At 39.4% G+C, this 17,426-nt stretch overlaps 1 protein-coding gene across 2 annotated transcripts in view; it reads left to right on the top strand.

Moving 5' to 3' along the window:
* MTMR10 (myotubularin related protein 10) overlaps positions 1 to 17,426 on the top strand; it is a 55,808-nt gene that overhangs the window by 22,896 nt on the left and 15,486 nt on the right. For both annotated transcript variants that reach the window (XM_040493847.1, XM_040493848.1), the window contains exons 4-9: positions 619 to 691; positions 1,368 to 1,510; positions 8,618 to 8,708; positions 14,869 to 15,040; positions 16,102 to 16,189; positions 16,271 to 16,359. In XM_040493847.1, coding sequence (XP_040349781.1) covers positions 619 to 691; positions 1,368 to 1,510; positions 8,618 to 8,708; positions 14,869 to 15,040; positions 16,102 to 16,189; positions 16,271 to 16,359 — 656 coding nt within the window. The remainder of the gene's footprint in view (positions 1 to 618; positions 692 to 1,367; positions 1,511 to 8,617; positions 8,709 to 14,868; positions 15,041 to 16,101; positions 16,190 to 16,270; positions 16,360 to 17,426) is intronic.

The raw sequence follows: 17,426 nt of genomic DNA, 5'->3' as shown, positions 1-17,426 counted from the left end.
GAGAGAGAGAGAGAGAGAGACAGAGTGTGAGCAGGGGAGGGGCAGAGAGAGAGAGGGAGAGCGGTCAGCACAGAGCCCAATGCGGGGCTTGAACTCACAAACCATGAGATCATGACCTGAGCTGAAGTTGGACGCTTAGCTGATTGAGCCATCCAGGCACCCCAAAAAGAGTTACTTTCTAAAGAGTGATTTTCTGAAATCTCCTTTGTAAAATCAAAAATCTGATGACTTAAGAGTCCCTTTTTCTTTAATATTTAATGACAGTTTAACCAGAACTAGACATGTAAATGGTTGCCTATGAAGTGATTGACAATATTATGTATCTGAGGTATTATAATGATATTGTATCGTAGTGTAAAGTTTAACCTCATATATAAAAGTTTGAAGAGAAAGGTGGAGAGAACATGAACACAGCATGCGTTTCTTTCTTTTTACGACTGAAGTGTGTTCTAAGATACTCTGTCGATAATTAGAATTGTCATAGTGCTGCAAGCAAAAGCTTTTTATTCTTTTTAGGGATAGACATCACAGTTTCTCATCACATTTGAAAGTAAGGCTCTTATTACTATTTGAGGTTATTGGGAAAAGACTTAACATGAACATAATTTTTTATTTCAGAAATTCCATTACAGAAATCTTCTTCTTGGTGAGCATGATGTCCCTTTAACATGTATTGAGCAAATTGTCACAGGTATGTAGTCTTTACTCAGTCCATGAAAACTGATTCTTCTTGGGAAGTATTGCTTAAAGAATCAGATACTTGGGTTGGAATTTATTTCTATAGGTTTACTTCCCCCTCCCCTTTTTCTTCAGTCCTAAGAACATTAATGAAAGAGAGAGAAGTCAATAAATTATTATATATTTTTTAACATTTATTTATTTTTGAGAGAGCGCTAGCAGGGGAGGGGCAGAGAGAGAGAGGGAAACACAGTATCTGAAGCGGGCTCCACTCTCTGAGCTGTCAGCACAGCTGACACACTCATGAACCGTGAGATCATGACCTGAGCCAAGGTCAGACACTTAACCCACTGAGCCACCCAGGCACCCCATATTTTTAAGTGGAAATATAGCATATATAGCTTTTTATGTTTTCTGTATATTTGTCCTCTCTTTAATTAAAATTTTAAGCATTAAATGTGTCTCAAGTGGTTTGTGCAAAAGATCATTTAAAATCTAGTCAAAAGCAAAGTTAACACCAATCTCCCAAAGCTCTAGAAGTTGTAGACAGATATGACAGATTCCAGAGAAGCCGTGCTCAAATGGTGGGTAACTTAATTATTTTCAGTAATAATTTGTTCAAGTGTATGAAAGACTGGGTAACAAGAAAGAATTTTTACACATTTTTTTCTTTATTTTTTCATTTTTAGTAAATGACCACAAGAGGAAGCAGAAAGTCCTAGGTCCCAACCAGAAACTGAAATTTAATCCAACAGAGTTAATTATTTACTGTAAAGATTTCAGAATTGTCAGATTTCGCTTTGATGAATCGGGTCCTGAAAGTGCCAAAAAGGTAATATTATTAAGCTTTATCAAGTTCTGTGTTTCACACTGTATTTACCAATATCAGTTCTGTATGGAAATTCTCTTTTCTCAGTTGCTCAGACTTTTTTTTAGGGGAAGTTATCAGATACCTCCTTAAGTAAAGTCAAAACCAAGAATGTTAATAGAACTATTTCCTTGGACTAATTTATGACTGTTTTAAAGTATTCTGTATAGTTGTGGGGTTTTTTTGTCATCAGCTCCTAATATACTAAAAACTATGATGTGAAAATTAGTGTATCTTTTGCATTAAGACCAGTACCAGCTGGTTTCTTTCTTGGTTAGAACTTTAGAAAATACCTCAGAACTTTATCAGTGAACTAAAGGCTAGACTTAAGTTACCTAAGGGTTAAGTAAATATATAGTTATGGGAGAGACCTAATAATTATTAGTGCTTTAAAGAAATCATAGTGAATTAATTTGAGTGCTATTCACAGGAACAGCTAAAAACTAGGGACTTTTTCATTGGCTTTGTTTTTCTCTTGCCTTCTGGGGAATGTTTATTGCCTACTCATGAAATAAGGTTCATGACAGAAATTCCTACTTCCTTCATCCCACATTTGGCTTTGGCCAACAAGTGAAGCTGGTGGACCTAATGCCCTACCAGCCCATCTATATGGTGCAGCAAATGCAGAGAATAATAACAGAATTTTCAGGAGAAGCCTGCTCCTACACATTGGGAATAAAGGAACAGTTTTCTTTTTTTTTTTTAATTTTTTTTTTTTTAACGTTTATTTATTTTTGAGACAGAGACAGAGCATGAACGGGGGAGGGTCAGAGAGAGGGAGACACAGAATCTGAAACAGGCTCCAGGCTCTGAGCTGTCAGCACAGAGCCCGACGCGGGGCTTGAACTCACAGACCACGAGATCATGACCTGAGCCGAAGTCGGCGGCTTAACCGACTGAGCCACCCAGGCGCCCCATAAAGGAACAGTTTTCTTAGTGAAGTGGAACCTTCTTGCAGAAATGAGACAGCTTTTACACCACCAAAAAATGGGTGCATTTGTTTTCCATGGTTAGTAGACTTACCGCAGTGAATTTTCTGATGATTTCAAAACGAGGCTGTCAAAAATTCTCAAGGCAGCTGTCTTCATACACTTTGGTGGTTTCTTCACAGGAAGGCAAGCATAATAAGATAAATGTCTGAAAGTGCTGGACCACTGGGACTAGATAATCGAGCAGGGTGATGGTGGACTCTGTGGCTAAAAGTTTTCAGAGGGAGTCTGTGAAACCATATTCCAGCATGCTGCATTTTTGAAAAGTCAACTAGATTGCCTTTTTTTTTAAATGTTTGTTTTATTTTTGAGAGAGCGTGAGCAGGGGAAGGGCAGCGAGACGGAGAGAGAGAATCCTAAGCAGGCTCTGTGCTGACTGCGCAGAGCCTAACGCAAGGCCCAATCCCACAAACCATGAGATCATGACCTGTGCCGAAATCAGGGGTCGGATGCACAACTGACTGAGCCACCCAGGTGCCCCTAGATAGCTTTTTTTTTTTTTTTAATTTTTTTAATGTTTATTTCTGAGACAGAGACAGATCATGGATGGGGGAGGGGCAGAGAAAGAGGGAGACACAGAAACAGAAGCAGGCTCTGAGCTGTCAGCACAGAGCCCAACGAGGGGTTCGAACTCACAAACCGTGAGATCATGACCTGAGCCGAAGTCAGTCGCTCAACTGACTGAGCCACCAGGTTCCCCAGCCCCTAGATAGCTTTCATTTCAGCCCCTTTCAGCTGTTCATTTCCGCAGGTTGTGATTTTGGCATTTTACTAATTTGAGATGCCCACTCATATATAGAAAGACTTCAGGCGTAATAAGGCAATAGACTGTATATAAAACATTTTAGCTGAGTTACTTTCTTGAGCTTAAATATATATGTGTAATTTAATCAAAGCATCAAGAATCTGCTTATGCAAACCTTAACTTCAGGATGTATAGCATTTCAAGAATAGGGACACCATAGAACTTAGGAGATTTAGTTAGGACAGGATTTTTTTTTTTTAAGAAATTGATACAGTGGCCCAATATTCTTTCAGAAAGTTTCCTTTTCTCCCACTCTCAACTGTATTTTTCAGTTGACTCTATTTCAGTAATTGGAAATCATAATTATTTGGCTTTATTCTTAGCCTTCTAGTATATACTTGCTGGTCATTTTTGATGTGTGAGGCAGAGTGCTTAGTTGAGAAGATAGAGTGTGAACAGCTGAAAATTAAATAGTGGTACAAAGTAGTGACATAAAAGATGTTTCCACATAAGTGAGTAGTTGCCAAATGAATGAAACAGATGAGTGTTCTGGAAATTCAGGATATCCCTTGTGCTGCTGGTAAGTGATGGAGGGGGCCGCATTGAACAGTCTACAAAAACAGCCTAGTCCAACTGTTTATGCCTTTTCCCAAGACCAAGTTTCTGGCAAAAATCCTTTTCCCCCACTATCTTAAAATATTAAAAGGATGTAACCTCAGCCCTGAAGGAAATGCTCTTTTTGTCTTTTGTACCAGTCATGTTGGGGGGAAGGGAGGCACAGGAAAAAAATTAGAGGCAGTAGGAATGAATATAAATAAAGAATTTTTTCCCTAATTTACACATTTTCAAACACAGAGAGGTTAAGGCGTGTGCTGTTAAAGCTTACTGGCTTCATGAGTTAAAAATGAGAATTCTAGCATAATTCTTTTATTTGAAGTGAACAAGTTTTCATCTAAAATTAGGTAACAGTTGGAAAGTTACAGCTTGACTATATCTCCCAGAAACTTTGCTAAATTTTCTCTGGAAATGCTCTGATTTTTTAAAGTTGTTTTAGGATGCACGTTTTAAAATGCACTGTTTCAAGATGCATGTTCAGAGTTCTTTGGTGGGTAAACCACTGATTAGCTTTGAAATACTAAAAGCATTTATATTTCTGTTTGAAATACAAGATCTCAGAATGCTAAATTGGTTCACATTTTGTTAAATGTTGCTCTATAGCCTTCTGGTAGTCTAGTTACTGTTGCCTAAATTATGTTATGACAAAATTAGATGACATTGTGCTACTGCATCCATTAGCATTCTTCATTATCCTTGGTCTGTCACAGGTAAATAAGGATATTTGGGACAGATCTGTATAAAGAAAAAAGGAATTTGATAATGCAGAATTTGGACACCTAGCCTCAAAGCAACTTGAAATCACCATTTCCTTTTGTAGAACCTCTGCTCAAAACTGAGGGACAAAAAATAGATATCTTTTTCAATGATTTATCACTTATAAAAAATATATATATATAAAGATGGCAAGTGAAATATTTGTCCTTTGTCTCCACTTTATTCTCAGAATACTTGGTGGTGAACTACTTGTTCAGGCATACTTTCTAGAAGTGAAAATTCAACCCATCTATGGATTTAAACAATAAGTTGGCCTTTCCTGAACTTTTTTTTTTTTTTTTTTTTTTTTTTTTGCCTTGAATATGAGACTTAACTCCTTGGTGGCTTTTAGACCACAAAAATATGGGAAACCAGTTTTGTGTGCCAGTGTGCTAGAACTTGATAAGGTTTGAGCTTCCCTAGGGCTGCACCCCCGGCTGGTCTTAGAGGAGAAGCCAGCTGTGGGTACTTCTGGCTTCTGTCCACAAGAATCAGTCTTGGTCCAAAAATCACTTTAGAAGTAGTTTACTTTTTTCCTCCAATAAAATATTTACCATAATTCACTGTCTTTAATACCAAGATACTCTCATTCTTTATAATAACCAGTGCAAATGAACTATTTTCAGGAGCAGTTTTTAAAGATGTAGAGATTTTCTAAAAATTTTTAATGCTTATGGAGTACATTACAAAATTAGAATAATTTTACATGAAAATGAGACCTACTTTTTTAAGTCTTTGAAACTCTCAGTGACAGAAGCTAGGAATGTGGACATAAGCTTTTTAAAGAGCGTGTATGAAAACGCTTGAGGGAGAGGAATGTTGGCTTTATTTCTCTTCTCAAAGTGTCCTACATAACAGCATGAATGTAACCCAGATAATGCAGGTGGTATGTGCCTATATCTGGGTTCTCAAAGATGACCCTCACTTAGGTTACATAGAAATACATTTTGCATCTTTTAATGACACTGCTGAACACAAGCTTTAGTTCACGTTGTGCCCCCTCCCTGCCAAAATCCGGCATTGTGCAGGTGATTAAACAATATCAGTTTCACAAGATTGTTCATAGTCTTCTTTAAGTGAAGATGCTATTACACATACCCATTTGCTTTCCTAACCTTAAAAATGTGATGTTGTGTTATTCTTAAGGGCTTTTTAGAATTGGGCTATGTTGGGTTTTGCCTAGCAGATAGGCTTTGTTTGTTTTTGCTTTGTGGCCATAAACAGCGTATTCCATAATCAGTGATCTGTGAATTTCTTTTGTGTAAACAAGGCCTGTGGCTGCTTTCTAAATGTCTTAGAAAACATGATCGTTTCATTGGCTTAGAGCACTTTTCCTTACTATGTTGTAAGTAATTTTGTCCACTAGTATTTTTAGTGCAGCTGCTGTTATGCTCAAAGCAACCTCAGAAAGCTACTAAAGAGAACAAAAATGCTTAGAAGTCTTTAGGTCTTCGCTCAGCTCTGTGCGGAGAGGTCTTTCCTGGTCTCCTCTAAATTATTAACCTATTTCCTTCTCGCCTCACCATAACATTTCATATCCCTTCCCTGCTGGACTTTTTTTTTTCCTTTAGCACTTAAAATTATCTCACTTACTATAGTTTTTGTTTATCTTGTTTCGTGTCTGTTTTCCCCCCTAGAATGTAAGCTTAGTGAGGCCAGGGATCTGTGTCTCTGTTGTTCGCTGCTGCTGCCCCAGGGCTTTGGACATGGTGGATGTGCAGGAAGTATCTGTTGAATGAATGAGAGACGCAGCATCTACCCTTGAGGAATGGAATTTAAAACAAAGAACGCCTGTGCCCTTTTTATCTTTACTTAAGTAAAACTATTTCATGAATACTTTGTATTTTATCTATACTTACAAAACTATTTCATGAATGCTTTATACGAAAGCATAGCTAACTGAAGAGACACTTTATATCACAGTGGCTGTTATTCAGAGAGAACAGAAGCGTTTCTGCAGTTAATACTGGGAAATCAGCTCTGTCATGGGAAGGCCTGTGAAGAGATTCGAGTTGAACAGAGATGGTAGTTTCAGAGACAGTGTGGTTGGCTAAGCTGTGGAGAAGGATTTCCCTAGCAGCATGTGGCAGAGGAGGTGACTGTGAGTGAGGCAGACACAGTATTGTGCAGGCACGTCATTCTCCGACAGGAGACCACTGAAGGAATATTGGGATGGGAAGGGATGTCTGGTGGAGGAGAACCAGTTTGGGGAAGAGTCAAGAATGAGAAGATTGCATTTATTAGGCAGGTATCTGGGCACTGTGGCAGGTTATCCCGGGAGCAGAGTTGTTGGTCAGAATTTTCAGAAGAGAAATCTTAGGCATTGTGGATTTTTTTCAGAATGTGGGGAAGCCCACAGACATGCCAAAAGGTGAGTATGGCTTAAGAACATGGCTGTGATCGTGCAGAGAAATGGAACAAAAATGAAAGATAATCTTGAAAAAAGTGCTATAAAACTCATAAAGTCAATATGGTGCCCGGAGGAATAGGAAGTGGTGATTTGAGGTACGGATTGCAGTAGTCTTGCTGCTAGAAGAGGCTCTTTCAGGAAGACTGTTGTACAGATCAGGGATGGAAATGTAGCTTACTCTCTCTAATTGCATTAAATTAGACTGTCATAGAAAGCTCTCCTTGTAGCCATTGAGAAAATCGAGCTATTATATAAAGGTTTCAGGAACCTTTGGTAATTGTTTTTAGTCAGAACTAAAATTAATGATAAACTCTGTCCTCTTATTTGTATATATATTCTAATTTAGTAAGACAGGAAACATTTATTCCATAGAAGACTTTTAAAATGTATTTTAAACTAGAACTGGTTACAGTTAGAACCTGCATCAACACATCCCAAACACTGCTAATGGACATGGACTAACAACTGAACTTTTCCTGCTTGCTCACTGTTGGACATATGTCATGTGGCTTAATGCTTTTCCTTCTAAATGATATGTAATCTTGTCAAATAAGATCTCCTCTTCTCTCCTTGCATATGTCTTATAGTTCTTCTTTCCGCTCTGTTCATTTAAGAGTGTTTTCTTCTACAAATTAGTCTAGGGCCTTGCAAACATAGAGCACTCTCTGTCTTTCCTTCTATCCAGCAGCAGTTGGGAATAATACCAACCATATTTCCATGTGTGGAGCTTCTCCAGAAGCCAGGCATGCATTAAGATTGTTAATCCTTATTTCAGCCATAGGTATTGTCTTCATTTCACAGATGCACAAACCGAAGCTCAGAGAGGCGAACTGATTTTGCATCACTTACATGGCAGGTGTTTGGTAGACCTACGATGTAAGCCCCAATCTGTTTGATTCCAAAGCCTACACTTTCTCCACCATAGGCATAGTCTCAAACCATTTCCTTAAACACACGTTTTTGGTTTTTTTGTTTTTTTTTGTTTTTTTTTTGATGTACCTCTTTGAGCCATCCTGTACGTTAGGGTTTCTTGCTAATTTTTATTTTTTTGTCATTGTAGCTTTTCTGTTAAGTTTAGGTTTTTTTTTTTAATCCATGGGGTATGAACATTAAAATTTCATACCTTACATTAAACCTTCCAGATTGCTGGTATTAAGTCATTATAGTCCACCAAAAATGAAACTATTTCAATCCTTTCCTTAGGACTGTATATATATGTCACTGCCTTTTTAGAGAATGCTTCTCTAGGTTTTGAGTTTCATTTATTTGAATAAAATTACTTTCCTGTTAAAATTCAACTCCGTAAACACTTACTGAATACTTAACCATGTACTCACTAAAGATTATAAACAGTGTCCTGGGGGCACAACAGTGAATGAGATACCTGGCCTTAAGGAGCTCTTTCACATTCTAGGTCAACAGAAAAAAACATGTAAATAAATATCTGTAATCACTGCCCCATCCAAGATGATGCTCCCAGTAATCAAGGCCTTATTGTACATTTTCATTTAAATAAGTGTGTTAAAATCAAATTCTAAATGTAGAATTTTTCCTAGGTATGCCTTGCAATAGCTCATTATTCCCAGCCAACAGACCTCCAGCTACTCTTTGCATTTGAATATGTTGGGAAAAAATACCACAATTCAGGTAAATATGAAAATATTAAATATTGTGACTAACTTTACTTTGTGTAAGTTTTATTCTTATGTTTGTCAGAGGCTTCCAAGTACATGGGCTTTAGTGACTGTAGAATTATGAACTTCATAGCTGTTAGAGAAGTGAGCACTATATACTAAAAGAGACAATATTTGTTAGATTATTTCTTAAAAAGTCAGCAGGGAGAATCTGCAAGCAGCTATAAACATAGGCTTATAAAAATCATGTCAGGTATTTTATCTACAGTCCCTGGCTTTTATTTTATGGTGAAGAAAGATCTCCCTCCTCCCCACTTTTAATTGGTAGCTTGAGTTAAAGTAATCTTATCGTTTAAGAAAACTGGCAGAAAAGTAAAAGATATTTGAAATGCATGATCTTTTCTGGCATGGTGTGGCTTCATGCAAAAGCTAGAGTGGTTAGACTTTTCAGTGGACTTCATTAAGATCATCAAAATACTGACTTTATATTTCTGAGTAAGATTGATGAAAGGAAGAGGAGCATCTGTCCAAAGGACAAGTCTATTCTAGGCAGTTTCTGTACAAGTAAAATAGTACTCTTCATATGCTGAACTTGTAATTACATCACTCAGTGTGATGGCATTGCCAGGGAGAATTCCAGTTGACCATGTAATTCTGTACATTTTTAATATGCAAAGATAATTTTAATCAACCATTTTTTTAAAAATCTCATAAAAGGATAGAGGAAGAACAAAGAGGTCACATCTCATATCAGCCCTTTGTGGATTAGTGACCTGCTGAGGCATATGCTCTCCTACCATTAAGGAAGAAAAAGAAATCAGTTACATATTTGTAATGAAAGATCAATTCACCCCAGCATGGACTGGAGAGGGATCTTACAAATTAGTAGTTGTACTGGTCTTTCATTTTGTTACCTCAAAACATTGTAGTAATTTAAATCTATATAATAAAAGCATATTCAAGTATCACTAGACTGTAAATACATTAAGATGTAGGAACAGTACACAGTATCTGCAGATGCATATGGTATAACTGTATTTTCACTCTTTTAAAAGATACTTGTAAGCACCATAGAAATGGTAGCTTTTACCATATGGTGCTATATTTATAGAAATTGGATGAAAAACTATTTGTTGCTTAGTTTTTTTTATCAAAATGTAACTAATCATAACTTAGGTTTTAGCAGTACAATTGACTTTTTAAGTGTATCTCTTAACATAAACTATAAAATTCACTTACAATCTAAACATAAAGTGTCATAGACCCTGCACTAGTTAGGTGACTGTTTCTTTGGATCATCATCAAGCCACAGACCATCACCATCAAGGTTATTTTCAATAGGATCCTCACCCAAAGTTGCAAGAGAGTAACTGAAATGCAGGTTTCAAGAAGTCCAAGAATTGTAGGAGAGAGCCTTTGATTCCCACTTAAATTTGTTTATGATACAGATCAATTCTTGATGCTATTTTTTTTCTAGTAGAAATGATTCAGTCCAGGGTTTAGATGCATGACTTCTGCAGTAAAATGTAATGACTTGAGCTCAGCAAATACAGTGAACTTCATTATGCGTTTGGGAACCTGATGCCTGCTTCAGTTACTTTTCAGTTTTCTTCATCCATTCCTTGTGGGCATCTCTGGGTTAATTATACTTTAAATAGTTACTCAACCCCTAGCTCTTCTTCTACTGGGTTTTCTTATTTACATCAATCAGATCTATAGGTCTTCTTAGATATAGTCTGTTGATAAAATTTGATAATTCATACTTAAAATATTCAGGACCACTTTTCATATTACATCCTTCAGTCACCTCCTCCTTTGACAGGTACTTCATAAACATAACACTTGACCAGAGTTTTGTTAAGATTCCTCGTAGGGTAACATCCTTTAATATCCTTCCGTGCTGTTGCAGAAGCATAAACTGCATCTTTAAGATCAAAAGAAGCCTGAAATTTCCACACACTGCAGTCAGAATTCATTAATTTGTGAGTGAAAGATGCCCACTAATCCACTCTTGAACTTCTGGATGCCACCTTGATTCATTGGCTGGATTAAAGAATAAAGAAGTCCTTTTTGCAGGCAGGTAGGTGACAAAGCTGTTTCCACAAATAAGATCTGAAGTTAGAGGATGTCCCCTGCAGTTACCTAAGGACAGAATCTTGTGGAGGAACTTAGGCACTCTGAGGTTTTCTTTCACATTGGGCATCACTTGCATAAAAAAAAAAAAACAAACAAAAAAACACATCTCTGAAAAGCTTAGCAGTCACCCAAGTACTTCTGAGAGGATCCCAAAGGGATGATGCATAGCACCCACAGGCCTGGAACATTCCTGCACGATGACGCCACAGGACGCGCTGGCACAAACAAAAACAGTGGCTCTATTTTTTCCTTTTTTTAACTTGAAAGGACCCTGCTTTCATCAGTCAGATTATTATTGGGCAAATAATGTCCTCAAAGTACAGATTCATCTTTGTGATAAAATTGATAAGATGTCAGATTATGCTTCTGGTCTGAAGAAGTGCAAACCTCATGAAGTTATCTGTAGCCTCAGTGTTGGCAGCTCTACTCCGTGGCAGAGCTTGCAAATGCTGGGATGTAACCTCAAGCTGTGATTAGACTCACGGCAGAAAGTAAACGTTTTCAGTGAGGTTGATTTTATTTTGTAATTTTGTCCTTTTTATGAACTTAGGTCTTAGTGTTAGATTTTCCATTACATGCTTATTTGAAAACCACTTACAGAGTACGTAGTCCGTTTGAAACAGTGTAGGAATTTTTAAAGTTTGTTGCTTGTCAGTTCTTTTAAGATTCTTAGTGTAGCTATACAGGGCTGTGACTGATCTTCCTGTCTCTTGATTACTAGTGGTTCCGGGCCAGCCTCCTACATCTTTTAGAAATGCAGCCATCCTGGCCACACCCCAGGCCCAAAGTCCAAATCTCGCTACCCACTTCATTGACTCACTCTGTTGAACCTAACATCACAGCTCTGTTTTTACCCTTTTCACCCTATGGCTTCTAATTCCTACAGTATCATCAGAGTGATAGTCTTTCTTCTCATATGGTGACCACTTTTATTGTCTTTGCTGTTTCTTGAGACCATTCTAAATACGGATGAGGCTAATTTAGTGGAAACTGTTGTCGATAATTTCAACACAGCCTGGGATTAGAGTTCTGAGTTTCACAGAAGATAGCCAAGGTCAGGAATGCCCACTATATAGTTTCACTTTTAGTTGGCTAATGAGCTATCCTCAAACCTCACTCAGGTAACTCTCAGGGGAGCTGGATCTCCCTAAGATGACTGATTTTTGCCAGTCTGTTGCTGCACCCCTATTAGTAATCCACTGGTAGAGCAGGCTGCAGGCATCAGGCCTTTGGGATTTCTGGAAAGCTTTCGAATTTCTTGACTCTTTAATGCCAGATTGAGTATCTGCTACACATTCTCTAATAAGCTCTCCTTGAAGAAGATGCAGAGCATACAGCCTAGTGCTGGTTGTTAAGAAACAGGCAGGTTTTCAGCAACTCAAGCCTATAAAATAGTAAACAATGCATTGTCTTACAGTTTCTGTCATTTGATGTTCAGAAAATTGGTCTTAGTTAGATCTTGAGACTAAATCTTGCCAGAGAAACAATCTCATTATGTTTCTCAGCCTGGCTTACTAAAGTCTGTAACTTCAAAACACTCCAAAGTATTTGGTCCTAGACTCCTAGGTGAGGGTATCCTGCCAAACTATTTATGTCACTCTTTGAAAATTGTGAGTGTGTTCTTTATACTTCTTTTTCCATGGTGGTTATCTCATTGTGTGGCGAGGACCTCTGGTACAGTGTTGAATGGTAATCATGATAGCGGGCATCATTTCTGTTCTGGTTTTGATGAAGATGATGTTTACTGTGTGTTTGCTGGGAATTACCCTTTATCAAGTAAGGAAATTCCTTTTTATTCCCAATTTGCCAAAGTTTGTTTTTGTTTTTTTTTAATTATGAGTAGGTTGTTGAACTCTATCAAATATTCTCCTGCACTTTGAACTGATCATATGGGGTTTTTTTCCCCTTTAATTTGATCATATGATGAATTACTTAGATTTTCTAATATTGTATAGCTTTCTGTGGTTATTAGTGTTCTGGAACACTGTGTAAAGTGAGAATTGCCTGGAAATTCCATGAAGGTTCTGTGTCCTGCAGAGGTTACAACTCCCAAGTTCTTCCGCATACATTCTTGTACCTACCCCAGAGAAGGCTCTAGATGGGGTGGCTCCAGGCTGTGCGCTTAGCTTTAGCATTTGGATTTTAAACAAGCCCTGCTAAAATCAGAATCACTGGGTAATCACACAGGATCCTTTCTAATCTAGAGTAGCACTGTCCAGGGATGGAAATATTCTCTCCTCTGCATTGACCAGTATAGGAGCCACTAGCCACATGTGGCTCTTGAGCACTAGAAATGTGGCTGGTACAACTGAGGAACTGCATTTTTAATTTAATTTTGTTTCAACTTAAATAGCACATGTGGCTAGTGGCTAGTGGCTACTGTTTGGGGCAGCACAGACCGAGAGTCTTGGCCCCATCTAATTTTCCAGCCTCTCTTCCCCCATCCTTTGCATCCCTAAAGCTCTAGCTGTATTTCATTACTTGACGTTTTACAATTACACCATGTGTTTTGTGTTTTGCTCTGCCCAGCATGCCTGCCTCCTTCTCACTAGCCACCTGGCAATGTTTGGCTCATTCCTTAGGACTCTGTTCAGTTGTGGTCAAGTCCTGAGGCCTCTCCTGTCCCGGCCTTTGTCTCCAGCGAGCTCTAGGGTCATTTTCCTCTGTGCTGTCACTGCACTCATACATTTGCCTCACTGTGACTAGTGCTGAGCTCACCCTCCTCTGTCTCGTTAGCGCTTTCAAGACAGAGAAACAACCTTACTTTTAAATTTTCGGGCCTTAGTACATGGTAGGTTCTCAGAAAATACCTGTCTCACACCAGGTGTTAAATAGTCAACAGGAATGGGCATGGCGTGTTCATGGGATGATGGAAGGGTTTCTTTGGCTACAAGAGAGAATGGGGTTAGGCAGTAATGAGACATAAAGATGAGGTCAATTAAGGGCCTTTTAAGCAAAACCATGTAGGTTTGCTTAAGGAAGTTGGAAAATGAGCATGAGGGAAAGTTGAGGCAAGAGTATAGCATCATGAAAGCATGGTTTTGGGGGGAATGTGTCTTGTGGCAGGCTGCAGGCCAGTTTGAGTGCAGCACGTGCCAGGGATGTCAGCAGCCTTTAGGGGTGAGACACAGGACCAGTAAAGATCATGCCGTCTGTCACCCTGGATCGCCAGGGTAGATGAGGCTGATTGCTGAGATGTCCTCTTTCTCTCTGGTCATTCTGCAGGCTCCTGAGGCTGTGGGCTTCTTCTCCCAGAGGGTAGCAGCTCTCCTTGATGACAGAGGGCTCCTTGCTAAGGAAGTTCAAGTACACTTGCGCTCTGCTGCCACTCCCCAGATGGGAGTGGCCCTCTGGTGGAGAACAAGGAGCACTTGTGAGCTTATCAAAGGAAAACTGAGTAGATCTAGAAGACCCAAAAATTTTATAGTGAGCCATAGAAAGGATTGAGACATCAGTATCAGAAGGATGAAAGATCTGGACCAGAACAAAGATGATTGGATGCATTCATTGTTCCAGGCAAAATGTAGAGAAAATGAGCAGTTGAGGGCAGGGGACTGAGGGAGGCTCGTGAGTGGTTTCTGTGGAATGGTAGGGATGGAAGACCATTGAAAAGGAGAAAATAAATGGGGAGGAAATCGGCGCAGCAGGCATTGTTCATCATTTGGGAAGGTGGTCAGTAACAGGGAGGAGGGAAAATGTATAGCCTGGGCAGCTGGAGTGGTGCAGTGTGGTCAGATGAAAGTCTTTTCAAAGTCAAGGTGACTTAGTTGTGTTTGAAGGCAAAAGGGATGGAGCCAGTAGAAGGACAGAAAAACCAGTGGTGCTAAAGGAGTCAGGAGGGAGCTGGATAAGGAAAATGAGTTCTTTTGACAAGAGGAGGGCTGCCTCTTTCTCAGGACTGCTGGGAGCAGTAGGAACATCTAGGAGAGGTGCCCCGTCCGTGCGTGTTTCTGATAGGAGGCGCCCAGAGAGGAGAGGGAATGTGGGACGAAATGTGACCATTGAAACAAAATTAATAGTATTGCTTTTTCTTGTAGCCAATAATATTAATGGAATACCCTCAGGAGGTGGCAGCGGGGCCGGTGGTGGCAGCAGCCAAAAGACTCCACTCTTCGAGACGTACTCAGACTGGGACCGAGAAATCAAGAGGACAGGGGCTTCCGCATGGAGAGTTTGTTCTATTAATGAGGGTTACATGATATCCACTTGGTAAGTCCCATTTTTATAGCCTTATTTATAGCTGGAGGTGACTTCTTCTGAATAATAATCACTCTGCTCTCTGATAACTTACAAGTTATGGTGAATGGAATATTTGTTTTTAATAATGCTTTCATGAGGGGCACCTGGGTGGCTCAGTTAATCGTCCAACTCTTGATTTTGGCTCCCCTACTTGCTCTCTAATCTCTCTCTTTCAAAAATAAATAAATAAGCCTTAAAAAAAAAAACGATAAACTGCTTTCATGGATATTTTATCTTAAAGATGAAAAAAGAGAGAAAGGAGGATGTCTTACGGTAGAAAGGAGGATGTCTTACGGTAGAAAGGAGGATGTCTTACGGTGCAGTGAGCACTAGTAATTGCTGCCCAGTCAGTGAGTCTGCGTGTCTTTGGAAACAGGAAAGGTTAGAAGGGGGAGATAAGGAGCTGAAGCTTTTTTTTTTTTTTTTTTAAGTTTCTTTATTTATTTTTAGAGAGAAAGAGTGTGAGTAGAGGAGAGGCAGAGAGGGAGGGAGAGAGAATCCCAAGAGAGAATCCCAATCCCTCTGCACTGTCAGTTCAGAGCTGAACACGGGGCTTGATTTCATGAACCATGAGATCATGACCTGAGCTGAAACCAAGAGTCAGATGCTTAACTGACTGAGCCACCCAGGCACCCCAGAAGCTAAAGCTTCTTGGTAGATTTGTGGGTTTGGTGTGGTCTTGTGTTATGTGCCTTGGATTCTTACCCATAGAGAACAAAGGTGGGCATGTTTTTCAGAAACCGAATACATGTTTGATTAATAATCATTTTGGAGAATATTTTAGACATCTCCTTTGGATGTTTCCCCCTACTTTAAATATAAGTTTTGTGATAATTGACAACGTCACACGTGTTTTAGACAAGAGATGTCTAGGGTCAACCTTGTCTTCCATGGTACCTACCATGTGGCCACCAAGTAGGGTGCACATTAAATGGGGATAAACGTGTTTAATTATATGTGGAGTCTTCAGAGCACACTTACCTGCCTAGAGCACAGGATTCTTATGTTATGGTTTGCTTTTTCCTCTCCAGCCTTCCAGAATACTTTGTAGTGCCAAGTTCTTTAGCCGACCAAGATCTAAAGATCTTTTCCCATTCTTTTGTTGGAAGAAGGATGCCCGTAAGTGCTGTCTGTTGGATTTCATTCATACTGATGTCTTTTTCTCTACCCAGTTACATAAAGGCTCTGCTTCTCTCCTAGTTCTGGTGCTGGAGCCACTCAAATGGCAGTGCCCTCGTGCGAATGGCCCTCATAAAAGATGTGCTGCAGCAGAGGAAAATCGACCAGAGGTATCAAGAAATGGTCATTGTTGCTGTAGACATTTTTAGTTGTCAGAAATAATATATTAAACTCCGGACTACTTGAAAATAGTTAGAAAGTGGCATAGTTTTATTAATTAGTTAGCAACATATAGTCTGTACAAGAATCACCATTTTGGAAAAAAAGGTGAATATATTAAAATTAACATTTAAGTTATACTAAATAGAATTTAATTCTTTGGCTTATAAGACACTGGGGAATCTTACATTGCTGACGTTTTGGTATAACAGTGTTGCCTTTAACATATTTGCAACGTGTGGTGATTTCCAGCTGAGATACTTTAGGGTAAATCAGACCTTTCTTGTAGTTTGGTGTGTCTTAGGTCTACAGAGTCACAGTAGCTTAAATGGTGGTTTTAATTAGCTACCACAAACAAGTTTGGCATCATCTGCTATAAAGTCGCCAGTAATCTCCATGTCATTAAAGCAGAAGGCATTTCTCAGTCAGTGGGCATCACTATTGTTTAGTCTCTCCCTAAAGCCCTCTGAGTCCTGCTTCTTTCCACTCTCCTGAAGCCCCTCTTCCTCACCAGTACTCTGCCCTCTGCAGACATTACCTAGAATCTGTTTCAGGCCACTGCTTCTTCCCATTCTGCATTTCTTTTCCTAAACAAGTTTACCTATGGCTGTGGCTTTAGTGACCATCAGATTTTATCTCTAATGGGACATCTTCCACGTGCAAGTCTCAGAGGCCCTTTAAACTCAATATGGTCCAAAACCAGCCTCCAGCATACAAGCACCGCGCACTCTCCCAGCCTGCCCTCAGAAATCCAGGAGTCATCCTGGATACGTTTTTTTCACTTCCTTCCCCACGTTGAGCCCATCATCAAATCTGTCACTTCACTTTTTAGAAACCTTACAAACTGTGTCCACCCCAGCTACACCCCTACCATGAGTCCCGTCATTTCTTCCCTCCACGTCTCATCTACTATCACACCCGTGGCTCCTGGCCCTGGCCACCATGGACTTTGCCTTTGCCTGTGCTTTCCCATCTCCCGATATTCACCAGTGCTGTTCCCTTCTGGGCTGTCTTTCTT

The sequence above is a fragment of the Herpailurus yagouaroundi genome, unplaced genomic scaffold (genome assembly GCF_014898765.1).
Source record: "Herpailurus yagouaroundi ecotype Mexico unplaced genomic scaffold, PumYag 185, whole genome shotgun sequence".
In the NCBI taxonomy this organism is placed as follows: domain Eukaryota; kingdom Metazoa; phylum Chordata; class Mammalia; order Carnivora; family Felidae; genus Herpailurus; species Herpailurus yagouaroundi.
This window is presented reverse-complemented; position numbering and strand designations above follow the sequence as displayed.